Source organism: Stegastes partitus, unplaced genomic scaffold, assembly GCF_000690725.1.
Source record: "Stegastes partitus isolate 25-593 unplaced genomic scaffold, Stegastes_partitus-1.0.2 Scaffold1571, whole genome shotgun sequence".
Lineage (NCBI taxonomy): Eukaryota > Metazoa > Chordata > Actinopteri > Pomacentridae > Stegastes > Stegastes partitus.
The window spans coordinates 116137-128607 of record NW_007579302.1 but is presented as its reverse complement, the minus strand read 5'-3'; the positions used below and the strand labels follow the sequence as shown (position 1 = coordinate 128607).

At 41.2% G+C, this 12471-nt stretch overlaps 1 protein-coding gene across 4 annotated transcripts in view; it reads right to left on the bottom strand.

The window, feature by feature from the left end:
• Positions 1 to 4690: 4690 nt before the first annotated feature.
• The window catches only part of svila (supervillin a), a 59651-nt gene continuing 51870 nt past the window's right edge, over positions 4691 to 12471 (bottom strand). For 3 of the 4 annotated variants that reach the window (XM_008300654.1, XM_008300655.1, XM_008300656.1), the window contains 6 exons: positions 11833 to 11988; positions 8526 to 8669; positions 7353 to 7474; positions 6979 to 7134; positions 6022 to 6042; positions 4691 to 5643 (listed from right to left, as the gene is read on the bottom strand). In XM_008300654.1, the coding sequence (XP_008298876.1) occupies positions 5557 to 5643; positions 6022 to 6042; positions 6979 to 7134; positions 7353 to 7474; positions 8526 to 8669; positions 11833 to 11988 (686 nt within the window). In that variant the 3' untranslated portion in view covers positions 4691 to 5556. The remainder of the gene's footprint in view (positions 5644 to 6021; positions 6043 to 6978; positions 7135 to 7352; positions 7475 to 8525; positions 8670 to 11832; positions 11989 to 12471) is intronic. The other variant, XM_008300657.1, reaches the window with a different exon arrangement.

Genomic DNA, 12471 nt, shown 5'->3' with positions numbered 1-12471 from the left:
ATTTCAGTTTTTTCATGTCATTGATGGTTCTTTAGCTCACACCAGAGCTATTTATGGCGTTCCACAGGGTTCTGTGTTAGGACCAGTACTGTTCACCTTGTCGTATGTACATTAGGTGTTGTTGCTCTGGATGGCACTGCCTTGTCCTGCACAATGAGTCATCAGGCTCCTCCTGTGCTCCTCCCAGTCTGGCTTCAGCAGACAGACTTCCTCCCCACTTTTAAGATTAGACTTAAAACTTCCTTCTTTAAGAAAGTAAACATGGAAACAATCCAGTTTTCCAAAAATGAGGAATGAAAAAGCATGAAAGATGATTGTTTGAGCTCAAGAATACTCAGGTTGTGTTTCTGTGTCTAACACTAACTACAAACAGACTCTTTTGTTGTTTAGGTGTAAATGAAGGAGCTCTTTCAAGGAAAATCCTACTTTGCTTTTAATTACATTTCACACATTTCTTTCTAGAAAATAGTTTTGTAATACTGGTCTGGGTTTGTGCTTCCTAAACCTCATCAGTGAATGTTTCTAGTAGCTGATTTAGTCTTTCTTGATTTCCATGAATGTCTTTAATAATAAACCTCACTGTAGTGTCAGCGTTACTGGTTTGTCTGTATGTCTAGAGCTGACAAAAAGGTCTACTTTATTCATGATGATTACAAAGGTTTCATTATCCAGAAGGAAAAAATGGTTATTCTCTTCTTCCTATGTACTTTCTGTCCTGTTATCTTATTATTCTCCATCTAAAAGTCAAAGTGTCTGCAAAGCAGAAGCTTATTTCCATCATAAACCTGTGGAATAAAGTCTAACCTTGTGTGGATCTCATTCTGTGGTGTGTGGTCCCCTTATTTCTCCAGCTGAGGAGCCTCAGGTGGTGCAGAGGCTCCATCCAGCTTTCAAAGTGACTGTCCAGGTCTACTTTGGACAGGAGACAGAGGAGAGACACCGCGAGCGAAGGGACCTGAGGCACGTGGCTGCGCTCCACATTATATAAATCCACACCACTTTTATGGGCTCCATCAGGGTAGAGATCTAAATCTGGGTTAACAAGCAGAGCTTACCGCTAAGAGCCCAGGGCACCAGAAAAGAGAAAAAAGTCTTCTGTCTGAAATTCATTTCCCATAAATCATCTCGGCTCCGAGTCTTTGAAGTGGCTTTCTTAGACTTTGGACAGGAAGTGTTGGGCTCAGAGGTTTTTTCCAACCCAAAGCAGGAAGAGAGAGGAGAGGAGAGGAGAGGAGAGGAGAGGAGAGGAGAGGACAGAGGAGAGGACAGAGGAGAGGAGAGGAGAGGAGAGGACAGAGGAGAGGACAGAGGAGAGGAGAGGAGAGGAGAGGAGAGGAGAGGACAGAGGAGAGGACAGAGGAGAGGAGAGGAGAGGAGAGGAGGAACATATCTGCATTGTGACGCTCAGAGCAAGTGGTAATCCACACATAAATAGAAACTCTGAACAAAACCAAAGCACAGCATGCAGAAGAATATGTGCTAAGCCTGGTTTGGACTCTCATTGTTCGCTGCTTGTCATCTTGTGTGGATTGAGGAGAGGAGGAGAGGGGAGGAGTGCTGTTGGGCAGGCACGACGCCAAATGCAAATATTGTGGAATAAATGGTGCTAAAGCTCAACTGTGCCACTTTGCACCTAAGCCTGTGTTGAATTAACACTGTTATCATAAACAAAACATTATGTTAGTGTGGCAGTGGGCTGAGCGTCGACAGATGGTTAAGAGCATTAGGGAGATACCTGCCAAAGGGCGCTTTTCACCCCCCGTTTGGGCTATTAGAATTCACAGGCGAGTCATGGCTGCAAAAGCGCCCGTGGCATATGGCCCAGTAAATATTGACTGATATTTTAATTACCTTTTGCATAATCTAATAATTAATCACAAACATTACAGTTTCACCTTTACCCGGCGCCGCTTCAGAGGTGCACAGCGTCCAAATCACTTTCAGGATGAAGAGCTGTCACATAATAATCAAAGATGTGATGTTTTTGTCCAGCTTTCAAGTATTTAAATGAGTGCAGCAGAAGTAAAAAAAGGCAGAAAATAAGAATCATGAATCATTTCCAGCTCAAAACACTGCAGTTTTCACTCATAATTAAAGGCTTGCACATCTAAAAACGTGTTTGCAGATATTTGCACATATCGACAAATCTGAAGGCTCACACAGATTATGTCACAGGTTCATTACGCTGCACATGTTTGCTAATCCGACGCAGTAACGCTTCCATACGAGCTGGAAAAACTAGAGGTCAGAGAAACAGAAACTCACTCTGATTTCTCTGTTCTAACTTTATTATTGCGCTCGAAAGCCTCCCGAGTAACTACAGGGGTGGTTCACTGTGCTGAAAGTGACACATAAAAGTTTACAAGGGGATTTTGAAACTCTTCTGTCCAAGCAATAAAATTTCTCACAGGAAATTGATGGCAAAGTGGGAACAATTTTCTCCAGCTGAAAATAACAGCATAAGGTTAACACAAGGCTGAACATTTAGCCAATCAGGAGAGAGAATGCTTTGAGGCACTGATGCTACCTCTTTCCAGCACATTCATCCGTACATCGCAGCAATAACAGCAGCATGAGAAGATATTGTACAGGTGTGTGAGTCATGGTGCTTTGCATTCATGTCCTGTAAAAAGGGAATGTATGAAAAGAAAAGCTGGTTGGAGCTCAGCACACAATCTGGGCTCCGAGTCAAAAACGGGCTCCGAGATACAACAAACACCTGGCAGAGTGCGCAGCAGCAACGTACTGTACATCCCACTGTCTTCTGGAGACACGGGGAGGGAGGGAGGGAGGGCTGCACTGAGTGGGTGTGGAGGAGAGGGTGGGTGGATACGCACCGTGTCGCCACATCAAACTCCTCGCAGGCCAGAGGAGTTCAGAGGAGGCCCGTGTAACAGAATAATCCAGCACAGGCTCCAGCATCCAACAACTTAGCATGCAAGAGAGGGCGAGCAGATGAAAAACAGCGAGAAGCACGCAGCGCCTTGCCAACCTCTTTGGAAAAGGCAGCAGCTTCTTCTCCCTCTTGTTGCTGTTTCTGGGCAGGCTGTTAAAACATTGAGCAACACTCGAGCAACAGTTGGATGGACAGAAACCTGCTGTGTATATTGTTCTACTGTGATTGCATGAAATTCCCCTCTAATTGCTCGTTCCTCCACGCAGGCCAACGGCTGATATTGAGAACATCTGAGAGCTTTCAGTGCAAAACGTGTGTGTGTGCAGAGTTGGAGGACGGCCTGGAAAATGAGGCGGTGAGGTCTGACAGGTTGGACCGCTGATTGTAGCTTTCACCTGCGACTTGGTGTAGGTAACTCAGCGTATGACAGGATCCGTAAAACTTCCATATGGAGACCATACAGATCTAAAGTTACTGCTTCTCGTAGGAGCCGCTGACAGAGGTGTTAATAACAGGCTGACGTGAACATACTGTCTGAATTAAAACCAGCATTAAAGCACTGGCTTCTTTTAAGATAATAAATGCTGCAAAGTCACTGGGACGTTTACACATCACAGCAGAGCCAGCCTTGTGTTTCTGGTGACTCGATATAGAGGACAAAGTTTTTAGCAGCTGCTTATCTCTTATGTCAAATGACAAAATAGTGTTTAGCAGAGGTTTTCAGATCCTTTCATGTATCACCACACAGCAAAAATATTCACAAGTCTTCCACTGAAAAAGTAAATGTGTGTGTTAAAGTAGCTGTTAAGTGTCTTGTATTCTGTTTGATTACAGCTCGGTCTTTCATTTAGTTTACAGCAATTAACATTGGCAAATAAATGTAGGGGAGCAACAAGTGCAGCATTCCCCCTGAAACAGTGAAGTGAAAGTAGTCAAGTATTTTAAAACACAGCATTTATGGCTCACTGTACTTTAGCAGCTGTTCAATTTATTATAAATTTGATTCTCCTCCTGCATTGAGCTCTGCATCAGGATCTTTCTATTCTGGATCTTACTGACGTACTTGATCAAATAATGAATAAATCCTTCCTCGGTCATGATTTCACTGCTTGCATCAAAACAATTTTTTTCTTATTGTTCTCAAAGGGTCTTTTACACAGAAGACGTCCTGCTGTGTGACAGCAGGAGCAGCACAGGATGAATGATCTAACAGATGATGGCTGAATTTAGCCGTTGGTGCTGCACATGCTGACTCACCGACACGCTTGAATAGAGCCGAACCATCGTTAACGTTAATAGTAGCATGTTTGATTTTCCTGCTATGACGAGTCAAAATGTGTGCTGTGGGAAAATAAAAAGGCCCGTAAGGGGATTAAGTTTGCTTTTGTTCTGCTCAATGCTTTTCACAGCGTTTTCCAGAGAGGTGGCATCAACCTGAGCTCCTGCAGCAGCACCAGACTACTTAGTTTGTAGTTTGTTTGCAGCCTTTCGTCAACTAGTTTGTTTGTTTCATTTGTACGAGGGAGTCACCCAGATCTTCTCAGGTTCTTTTTCTGTCTTCCATAAGTTCAGCACTCATCCGTTTACCATAAAAAGGAGTTTATCTCAAACAGAACACGACTGATGAACACTGTTTAGTGCCAATGATACGAACAGAGCGATCAGAAATAACAGACAAAAAGTTTCCAGATCTTTAGAACCTGGTGTTACGCTGCCCTCTACTGGTGGATGAACAGATTTTCACATTGTGGACACGATGGATTAACTACAAAACTGTATATAAACAAGCCGATGTTCTGATGTCAAACTTTCAAAGTTTATTTCTACAATAGTTCTTTATATCACAAAAAGTCTTCAAAATGCAGACTAGGATCTGTATATAAACTGTACACAGAGCAAGGCACTATACACTGAAGGATTTCAAAATCAAAGACATTGATCATCATCATCACTCTGCCTTTAATCAAGCCTCTGTTGTTCTTCCTATCTGACATCCTGAAACAAAAATGACTCTAAACACATTCAAAAAAAAAAGAAGAAGCTGCTTCAGTTCATTTGTAAATGGCAAACGGTGATCTGTACAGCAGGAGAGGTTCGGTAGCATTTATCCACATATGACACAAACCTCTGCAACAATAATTATATACTTTATTTCAATCTTTTTTTTAATATCTGAGGAGTTTAAAAAAACAGAAATTCCTATATGGATTCGATATAAATATAAATTATTTGTAACGCACGAACAAACATACATGTATAGCAGAGAGTTTGATGAGGAGTTTGCTCACAGGCTGACAGACCTGGTCCCACTCCACAACATGGCTTTAAGGCTGACAACATAAGGGCACTGGCTATCCTGCATATCGTACATATGTACATACATCAACAGAGTGAATCTAATGAAGCACTAGTAGCACATTCACTCAGACGTGCATCATCCCACATTTGTCTTCTATTTATTACAACCACAACACCAACACTGAGAGCAGCTATGAGAGGAATCTGCATCATGAGGAGCTGCTACACTCCTTTCCCAGCCCTCTAGAGCTTCTCTCGTCCGTCCTCAACTTCCCCACTAATTCTCAGGAGGATGGAGTCCTGTCCAAACAACACCCTGGTGGTGTTTTCTGACGCCTCCAGCAGCTCCCTGTTTCATCTCTTTAGAAAAGTCCTTTCGCTTTCTTCAAGTTCACTTGCTTCCAGCTTGGCAACCCGCCGTACTCCTCTCTGCTCATCTGCAGGGCTTTCTGTGGGAGCAGCCAGACGACACAGTCAGCATCGAGCACAAGTCACGTGATGGTCCGCTGTACGTTTTCAAACCAGTCAATCCAATCTGCAGCCTGAGCAACCTGAGAACACACTCGTGCACCAGTGAGATTAAAAACACACACACCTGTATTCCAGTAAAAATGCTTCAAAGTTGACCAAGTACTCAAATCTCCAAGATCCAGTTCAAACACGTGTGGATTACAGACATCAGCATGCTGAACAAATCAGAGTTGTTAGATCAGGAAAAAACAAACTGTTAGAAAGTGAAAGAAAATGAATTAGAGGTGAGAACGTTGAACAAAAAGGAAGGATTTTTGCAGCCTCTGGGTCCTCCATGCTCAAGTCAGACGACTCACCTGCCCGAAGGCCCCTACACCCTGGAGGGTGGGAGGGATGAGACAGACAAGTTCACAGAGAGACAAGAGGACGGAGAGATGACACCATTACCGACATACGCAACACATCAAAGAGAAAGAAAAGGAAATGGGGGGTGAACAAGAGGAAAAACTCTGAGCTATCAATACATAAAAGCAGAGAAGTCAGGATGAACCAGCGTTTCAATTAAAACTCAGCAGTGAGTCGCTGCTGCACAACATCTTCCTTCATTATCACAGTTCAAATAAACTCACTGCAGTTTATTTTGACTCTGCTTTACAGCGTCCTGCTGCCAGAAACACAGACAACAAATCTGCTAATCCTGCTCACTGCTGTCTGCTGTCTGAGCAACATTTACAGAGAAACTTCAGCGGCTTCTTTTTGCAGGCTGTTTCCACAGAGCAGACGGAGGACGGGGATGGAAACAAGTCAAACATGTAAATAGCAAAATGTCCACAATCACTGTTTCTTCTCGTGTTGGTAACATGGAAAGATAAGAAAATGAAAGAAAATGTTGGACAAGTTGATTCCAGGTTTTTTGATTTTTGTAAATAACTAATCCCAAAAAAAATTCAACAATATATTTTTTTGTAATTTTATGTTTTAGAGCATTTTATCTTCGTGAAACTGTGTAAAAGACATTTGAGTTTCCTCTACTTCTAACCATGGTGATGCTGTTTTCATCCATTTACTAATGCTGTGAATAATGAGCCCACAGTGAGCAAAAACCCCAGAAACTGCTTGAGGTTCAGAGGGTTAAAATAATATATATCACCATCAAACTATGTGGAAATGTTGATCTAATATATAGCAAAATGCTTTCTCTTCCCAGCCAGTATTTTAATGTCTTAGTCATGTATGTCTGCTTCATTTAACAGTGTTTAAAGGAAGTCAGAGCACCTGTAAGGTCGTATGAAATAGAGGCTGCAGGTTCTGACCTCAAAGTCCTCATCAGACAGGTAGACTTCCAGGCGAAGAGGATCCACTCCTTCAGGCAGCGGCCGGGCCAGGAGCTCTGCCAGGGGGTACGTGGTCTTACACAGCCGGGCCAGCACATCCTCCACCAGGATAATCTGATTACACACTTCTGCCTCCTGAGAACACAGACAGATGCCATTTATTTTGAATGCAGAAACCCAGAGAGTTGATAACAGCTCCCACCTAAAGCGACCTGTGTGCACGTCTGTGTGTTTGTGTTTCAGTGCAGAGTGTGAGAGCAAACCGACAGCATCATGCAGACGCACAGCAATACACATGTATGTGAGATTGTGGAGCTGAGGAGTCATCAGATCATATGATTTGAGCCACAAACCCTCTCAGTAATCTCAGCGATGTCCTCTCTGTGCTCCCAGCTGGGGAACATGTTTGTGAAGGTGAGCGGCTCCAGACCGGCGTGGATCAGATACGCTTTGGGAGGCTTCTTCTCATTCTTTTCTGGGGACACACAAAAACATCGTCAGTTTTAAAACAGCACTCTGAGATTTCCTTCTTCTTTGGTTATATTTACAGGGTTCCTACACATTTGAAATTTAGAAATTCCATACTTTTTCCAGACCCTGATTTCCAGACTTCTCGGTAAAAAAAAATTCAAACAGTGAACTTAGTTCACTTGATGTTGTCGGACTTGGTCTCATGCTGGGTTTAGCCTAAAACGCTCTGACTCTCAGTGCAGAGGATGCGGTGACAAGACAAAAGTGTTTTTTCCGCTGCATATGACTCACAACCGCTGCATCCCCCATGTTGGAGATGTCAAACGATTTCACACAAAGTCGGCATTTAGCTTTCTTTATCCATTCGGGATCCTTATCCAACCAGTCTTTATATTTGGGATTTATGAGCCAGTCGTCAGAGAATTTACATTTACCCATAATGAGCTCTGTCAACGACCATACAAGACATTTTGAATCGCTCACTCACAAACTTTATGGACATCACCTGTCTGTCGAAGCAGCAGTGAAACTTGACGACACCTGGGCGGGCCAATGGGTTGGAAGAGGATAAGAGCAGAGGGCGGCCATTCAACTTGTCAATCTGCCCAAATGTTTTCTGGGATGCGTAGCCATGGATCTATTATATGAACGCGTAGCCTACTGTGTGCTCTCACACAAACATTCTAGCTGCGCTGCTAAGGGCCTGAAAAACAGATCGATCCATTTCTTTTTTTAGATATTCATAATTTTATGTTTTAGAAAGTAGAACAGTGGTAATAGTCTTGGAAACATGAATATTTTTCCATACCATAGTTTCCATGTTCCATACTTTTCCAGACCTGGACATTTATAAAATCAAATTCCATACTTTTCCATATTTTCCATACTTGCGTAGGAACCCTGCATTTAGATTGTTGTAACAGTTTTGCATTTCATTTCCCATAAATCACCTGGAAAACTCACCAAAAAAACAAACAACAACTTGAAAGCCATTCAGAGTCTGAGAAAATGTGTGTTGTATGTGCTTTATAATAATAAAGACCAAAGAAGAATACCTCTGCAGTACTGCAGCACCGTCTCCATGGCACACTTCCTATCCGAGTCCCAGCGGATTCGAGCTGAGCCGGTGCTTTCACTGTCCTGAGGCCACCAGCCCTGCCACAGGTACACCTCATGGTGGTTGTCCACCAGGAACAGGGCTGATCACCCGGGAGAAAAAACAAAGTGATGACATTAGTTTTGGATTTTAAAAAAGAAGATGTTTTTGCAGACATTGGACTCACATTAGGTTTATTTTTGAACAGAGTTTTTTGTTTGTTTTGTTTGTAGTTCTGAGGATTATTGCTGAACTGACTTATTAGTGATCAGAGAAATCATCTCCGTGAGCCTGCTGGTTCTGATGCACCATAAAAACTCACACTGAAGTAATAATGGACTTTTTATTTCTTAAACAGTTCGGGGGAGCTGCTGCTTGAAATTAAAATTTTCCACAGGCAACCACGTTCACTTTCTCCATTATAAGAGAAAGTAGTCCCTTCTGGTTCCACAACAAGACGATAAAAATGATCAAGAACACTTTGTTTTCACTTTTACCTGCCAGACCAGCTGAGTCAACATTTAGCTGCTGAGCTGTTCAAACCTTTTCTGAGCTGCTCTCTACAGACTGCTGCTCCAGAAGTCACACAAGGCTACAACATGCGCTGACCCGCTGGACTTTGGATGTAGCTGATAAGATTAATGTAGATGAAATTTTCAATTCAACAAATCCACAACGTGCAAAAAAAAAAAGAACAAACAACATGGCTACAACAATTACACCTTTGATATACATATTTAGATGTCGCCTCATGTTAACCTCAGCTCAGATCAACAGTCCTCTGGTCTGACCGGATCAGATCCTGGCTGTGCTCAAGGTTGTCTGAGCCCAGCCGAGCGTACAAACATCAAAGCAATGCTTTGAGTGCTTTTGTTTAATGTTCTTGGCTTCTAAATTGTCTCCAGCTCCAAATTGTACTGGGTAGCTATGACAACATGATACAGTGCCCACAAAAGTAGTCAATCCCCCGGGAAGTTTTCACCTTTCATTGCTTTTTGAAGTTGAATCATTGTCAATTTAATGTGGCATTTAGACAAGAATTTACATAAAAAAGACTCTTTCACATCGATAGTTTTCTAATATAAAGTAATAATAGTAATAACATTATTTTGATTTATTTATAGTTTGTGTTTATTAATCATATTTGCTTTAAATATCTTGTAGGGTCTGACTGGTCTGGTCACAACAAACAAAGACCAGAGAAGCAAAACAGTAGAAATAAACTTTAAAAATATACAAATTAAATTAAATTAAATTAAATTAAATTAAATTAAATTAAATTAATAAAAGCACCAAAAATGCCCTGTCCAAATAAGAAAAAAGAACAAGTGGGATAAAATAAAAAAGAGGGTGAAACCATAAAAACAAGAGTAAAAATAATAATAATAGACAAACAAACAAACAAACAAATAAATAAAGGGTAAAAGAAAAGAAAATAAAGACAACGTTACAGAGAAGCAAGTCTGTAAAAACAAAAAAGGGGTTTAAAGAAGTGATTTGGATACAAGAACATTTCCAATTCAGTGAATATTACGTGGAGAACAGTTAAATCTTTAACTAATGGAAGAAAAGGGCACATCTGCCTTAAAAACCGAGCGGCGTACAAGAAGGTGAACCAGAGACGGAGGCCACTAAGACACCCACGACTCCCCTGTAGGAGTCATAAGCGTCAGCAGCTGATGTGGGAGAAACTGTGCTACAACTGCAATCCATGTTCTTCACTAGTCAAGAGACAGACAAAGAGAAAGACACTTTTACATCTCGACAAGAGTTCACCAGAAGGAATGTGGAAGCCTCTCAAGTCAACTAGAAGAAGGGTTGTTGTTTTGATGAGACAAAATTGAGCTTTTAGCCATCAGATTAGACACTCTAAACACACCCCCCGGCCTGGGAAGCATGGTGACGGCAGCATCATGAGGTGGGGATGCTTCTAGGCAGCAGGCCCTGAAAGGCTGGTAAAGGTAGAGGGTAAAATACATGCAGCAAACACCAGAGAACTGAGACTTGGGAGATTTGTTTTTCAGCAAGAAAACGACCTAAAGCATACAGCTAAAGCTACAAAGATGAGGTTAAAGACAAAACTAACTGCTCTGGAGTGGCCGAGTCAGAGCCCATACCTCAATCCAAATGACAGTTTGTGACTGGACTTAAAAAGGGCTGTTCGCTCTAGAGCCCCATGTGACCTGAGAGAGCCTGACTGTTGTGGTAAAGAACGGGGTAAAAGTGTAGGGTCCAGAAATGCACGGTTGGTTGAGACCTACGCTGTAATTGTGGCCAAAGGTCCATCTACTAATTACTGACTTGAAGGAGGTGAATACTTGTGCAATTAATTATTTATGTTTTATATATTTAATCAATGTATATTACTTTAAAGAAATCGTTTTCATATTGAACATGAAAGTGTCTGTTTTGGTCAATTATTGTCAAAAAAAAAAAGCCAAATTACATTGACCAGGGTTCAAGAGGAAAACTTCCAAGGGGGATGAAAACTGTTTGTACAGTCGTCCTCAAATGTATTCATACCCTCCCATTAAAGAAGGAAAAAAACAGCTGTAAATGAAATAAGTTGAAATTGACAAAAGTAATAATAAATAAACATTTTAATGAAAATCATGACATTACTTTTGAATTGTGGTTCAACAAAAATATCAAAAAAACAAACAAACAAACAAACAAAAACCCCACACAAGAAAACAAGTACGATGGGACCCGTAAACTAATATTTTGTTGAGCCAATCACTGCAATCAAGTGTTTTCTGTAACTCTCAATCAGACTTCTGCACCTGTTGACAGGTACTTTGGCCCACTGCTCAACTGCTAATCAGCAAAGTGCTCTAATTTGTCTGGGACAATTTTGTTTTTGTTAATTATTCTTTTCAACCACAACTAAAAAGCAATGACTCATTTCACTAAAGGACAATTTAACAAATTTTTATTTATTATTACTTTTTTCAGTTTCTAGTTATTTGAGTGACTATTGTGAATTTTGCCTTTTCTTTAATGGAAGAATCTGAATACATTTGAGGACGACTGTAGGCACTTTACCTGTGAGAATAACTTACATTGATAAATTATGGCAGTCATTTAATACAGCATCACTCAGCAGAGTATATTGAAACAATCACATTTCACAGAAGGGTTCATGTGTTGTCCTGCCAGAGGGCCAATTTTTTAACCAAACTTTGGGACTTATATTCCTTCCAGATCAACACCGTCACAGTTACAAAATGCATGCAGACAACGACCTGTCAGATGTATGTGTTTACCTGGCTGGGAAGCTGTGTAGAGGTCCTCCTGAAGAAAAGGCATAGAGTTGATCTGCTTGGGGTCTCTGGCTGGGTAGAGGAACTCCACAGCTACAAACTCTCCTGAGCTGCTGCTCAGCTGGTACAGACGAGGAGTGAAGTTAAACCTGCCGGGATCTGAGGGTCAAAGGTCCAAAAGAAAGAAAAGAGACACGAGTAAAATCAAACCATTTAAAGTCTGCCAGTATTTACAGTGGTGGAAAGTAATTACATACGTTTACATGAATGCTGTACATTTATGTGTTCCACTTTTACTGTACAAAGTGGGCGTCCCTGTACTTGATTACCACCTTACGATTATAGTGCACAACATTTTAAAGGGAAACATTGACATTTTTACTCCATTTCATGAACCTGACAGTTACACTTTATGAGTTACTTTAAAGAATAGGATTTTCCATAAATTGGCACATGATAAATTGATAAATTGCAATGTACTTATGATTTGGTTTTGGCTCGTTGTAGATGGTGATGATTTGTTAGCATTTGTTCCTGTCCATAGTTTTTCATTGGTATCACTTAAGTAACTGCTCAAGTCCCAAAAAGATCAAATAATCCAACATTTCACAAACAGCTGAAGACTGGAGAAAATGCAAAAAC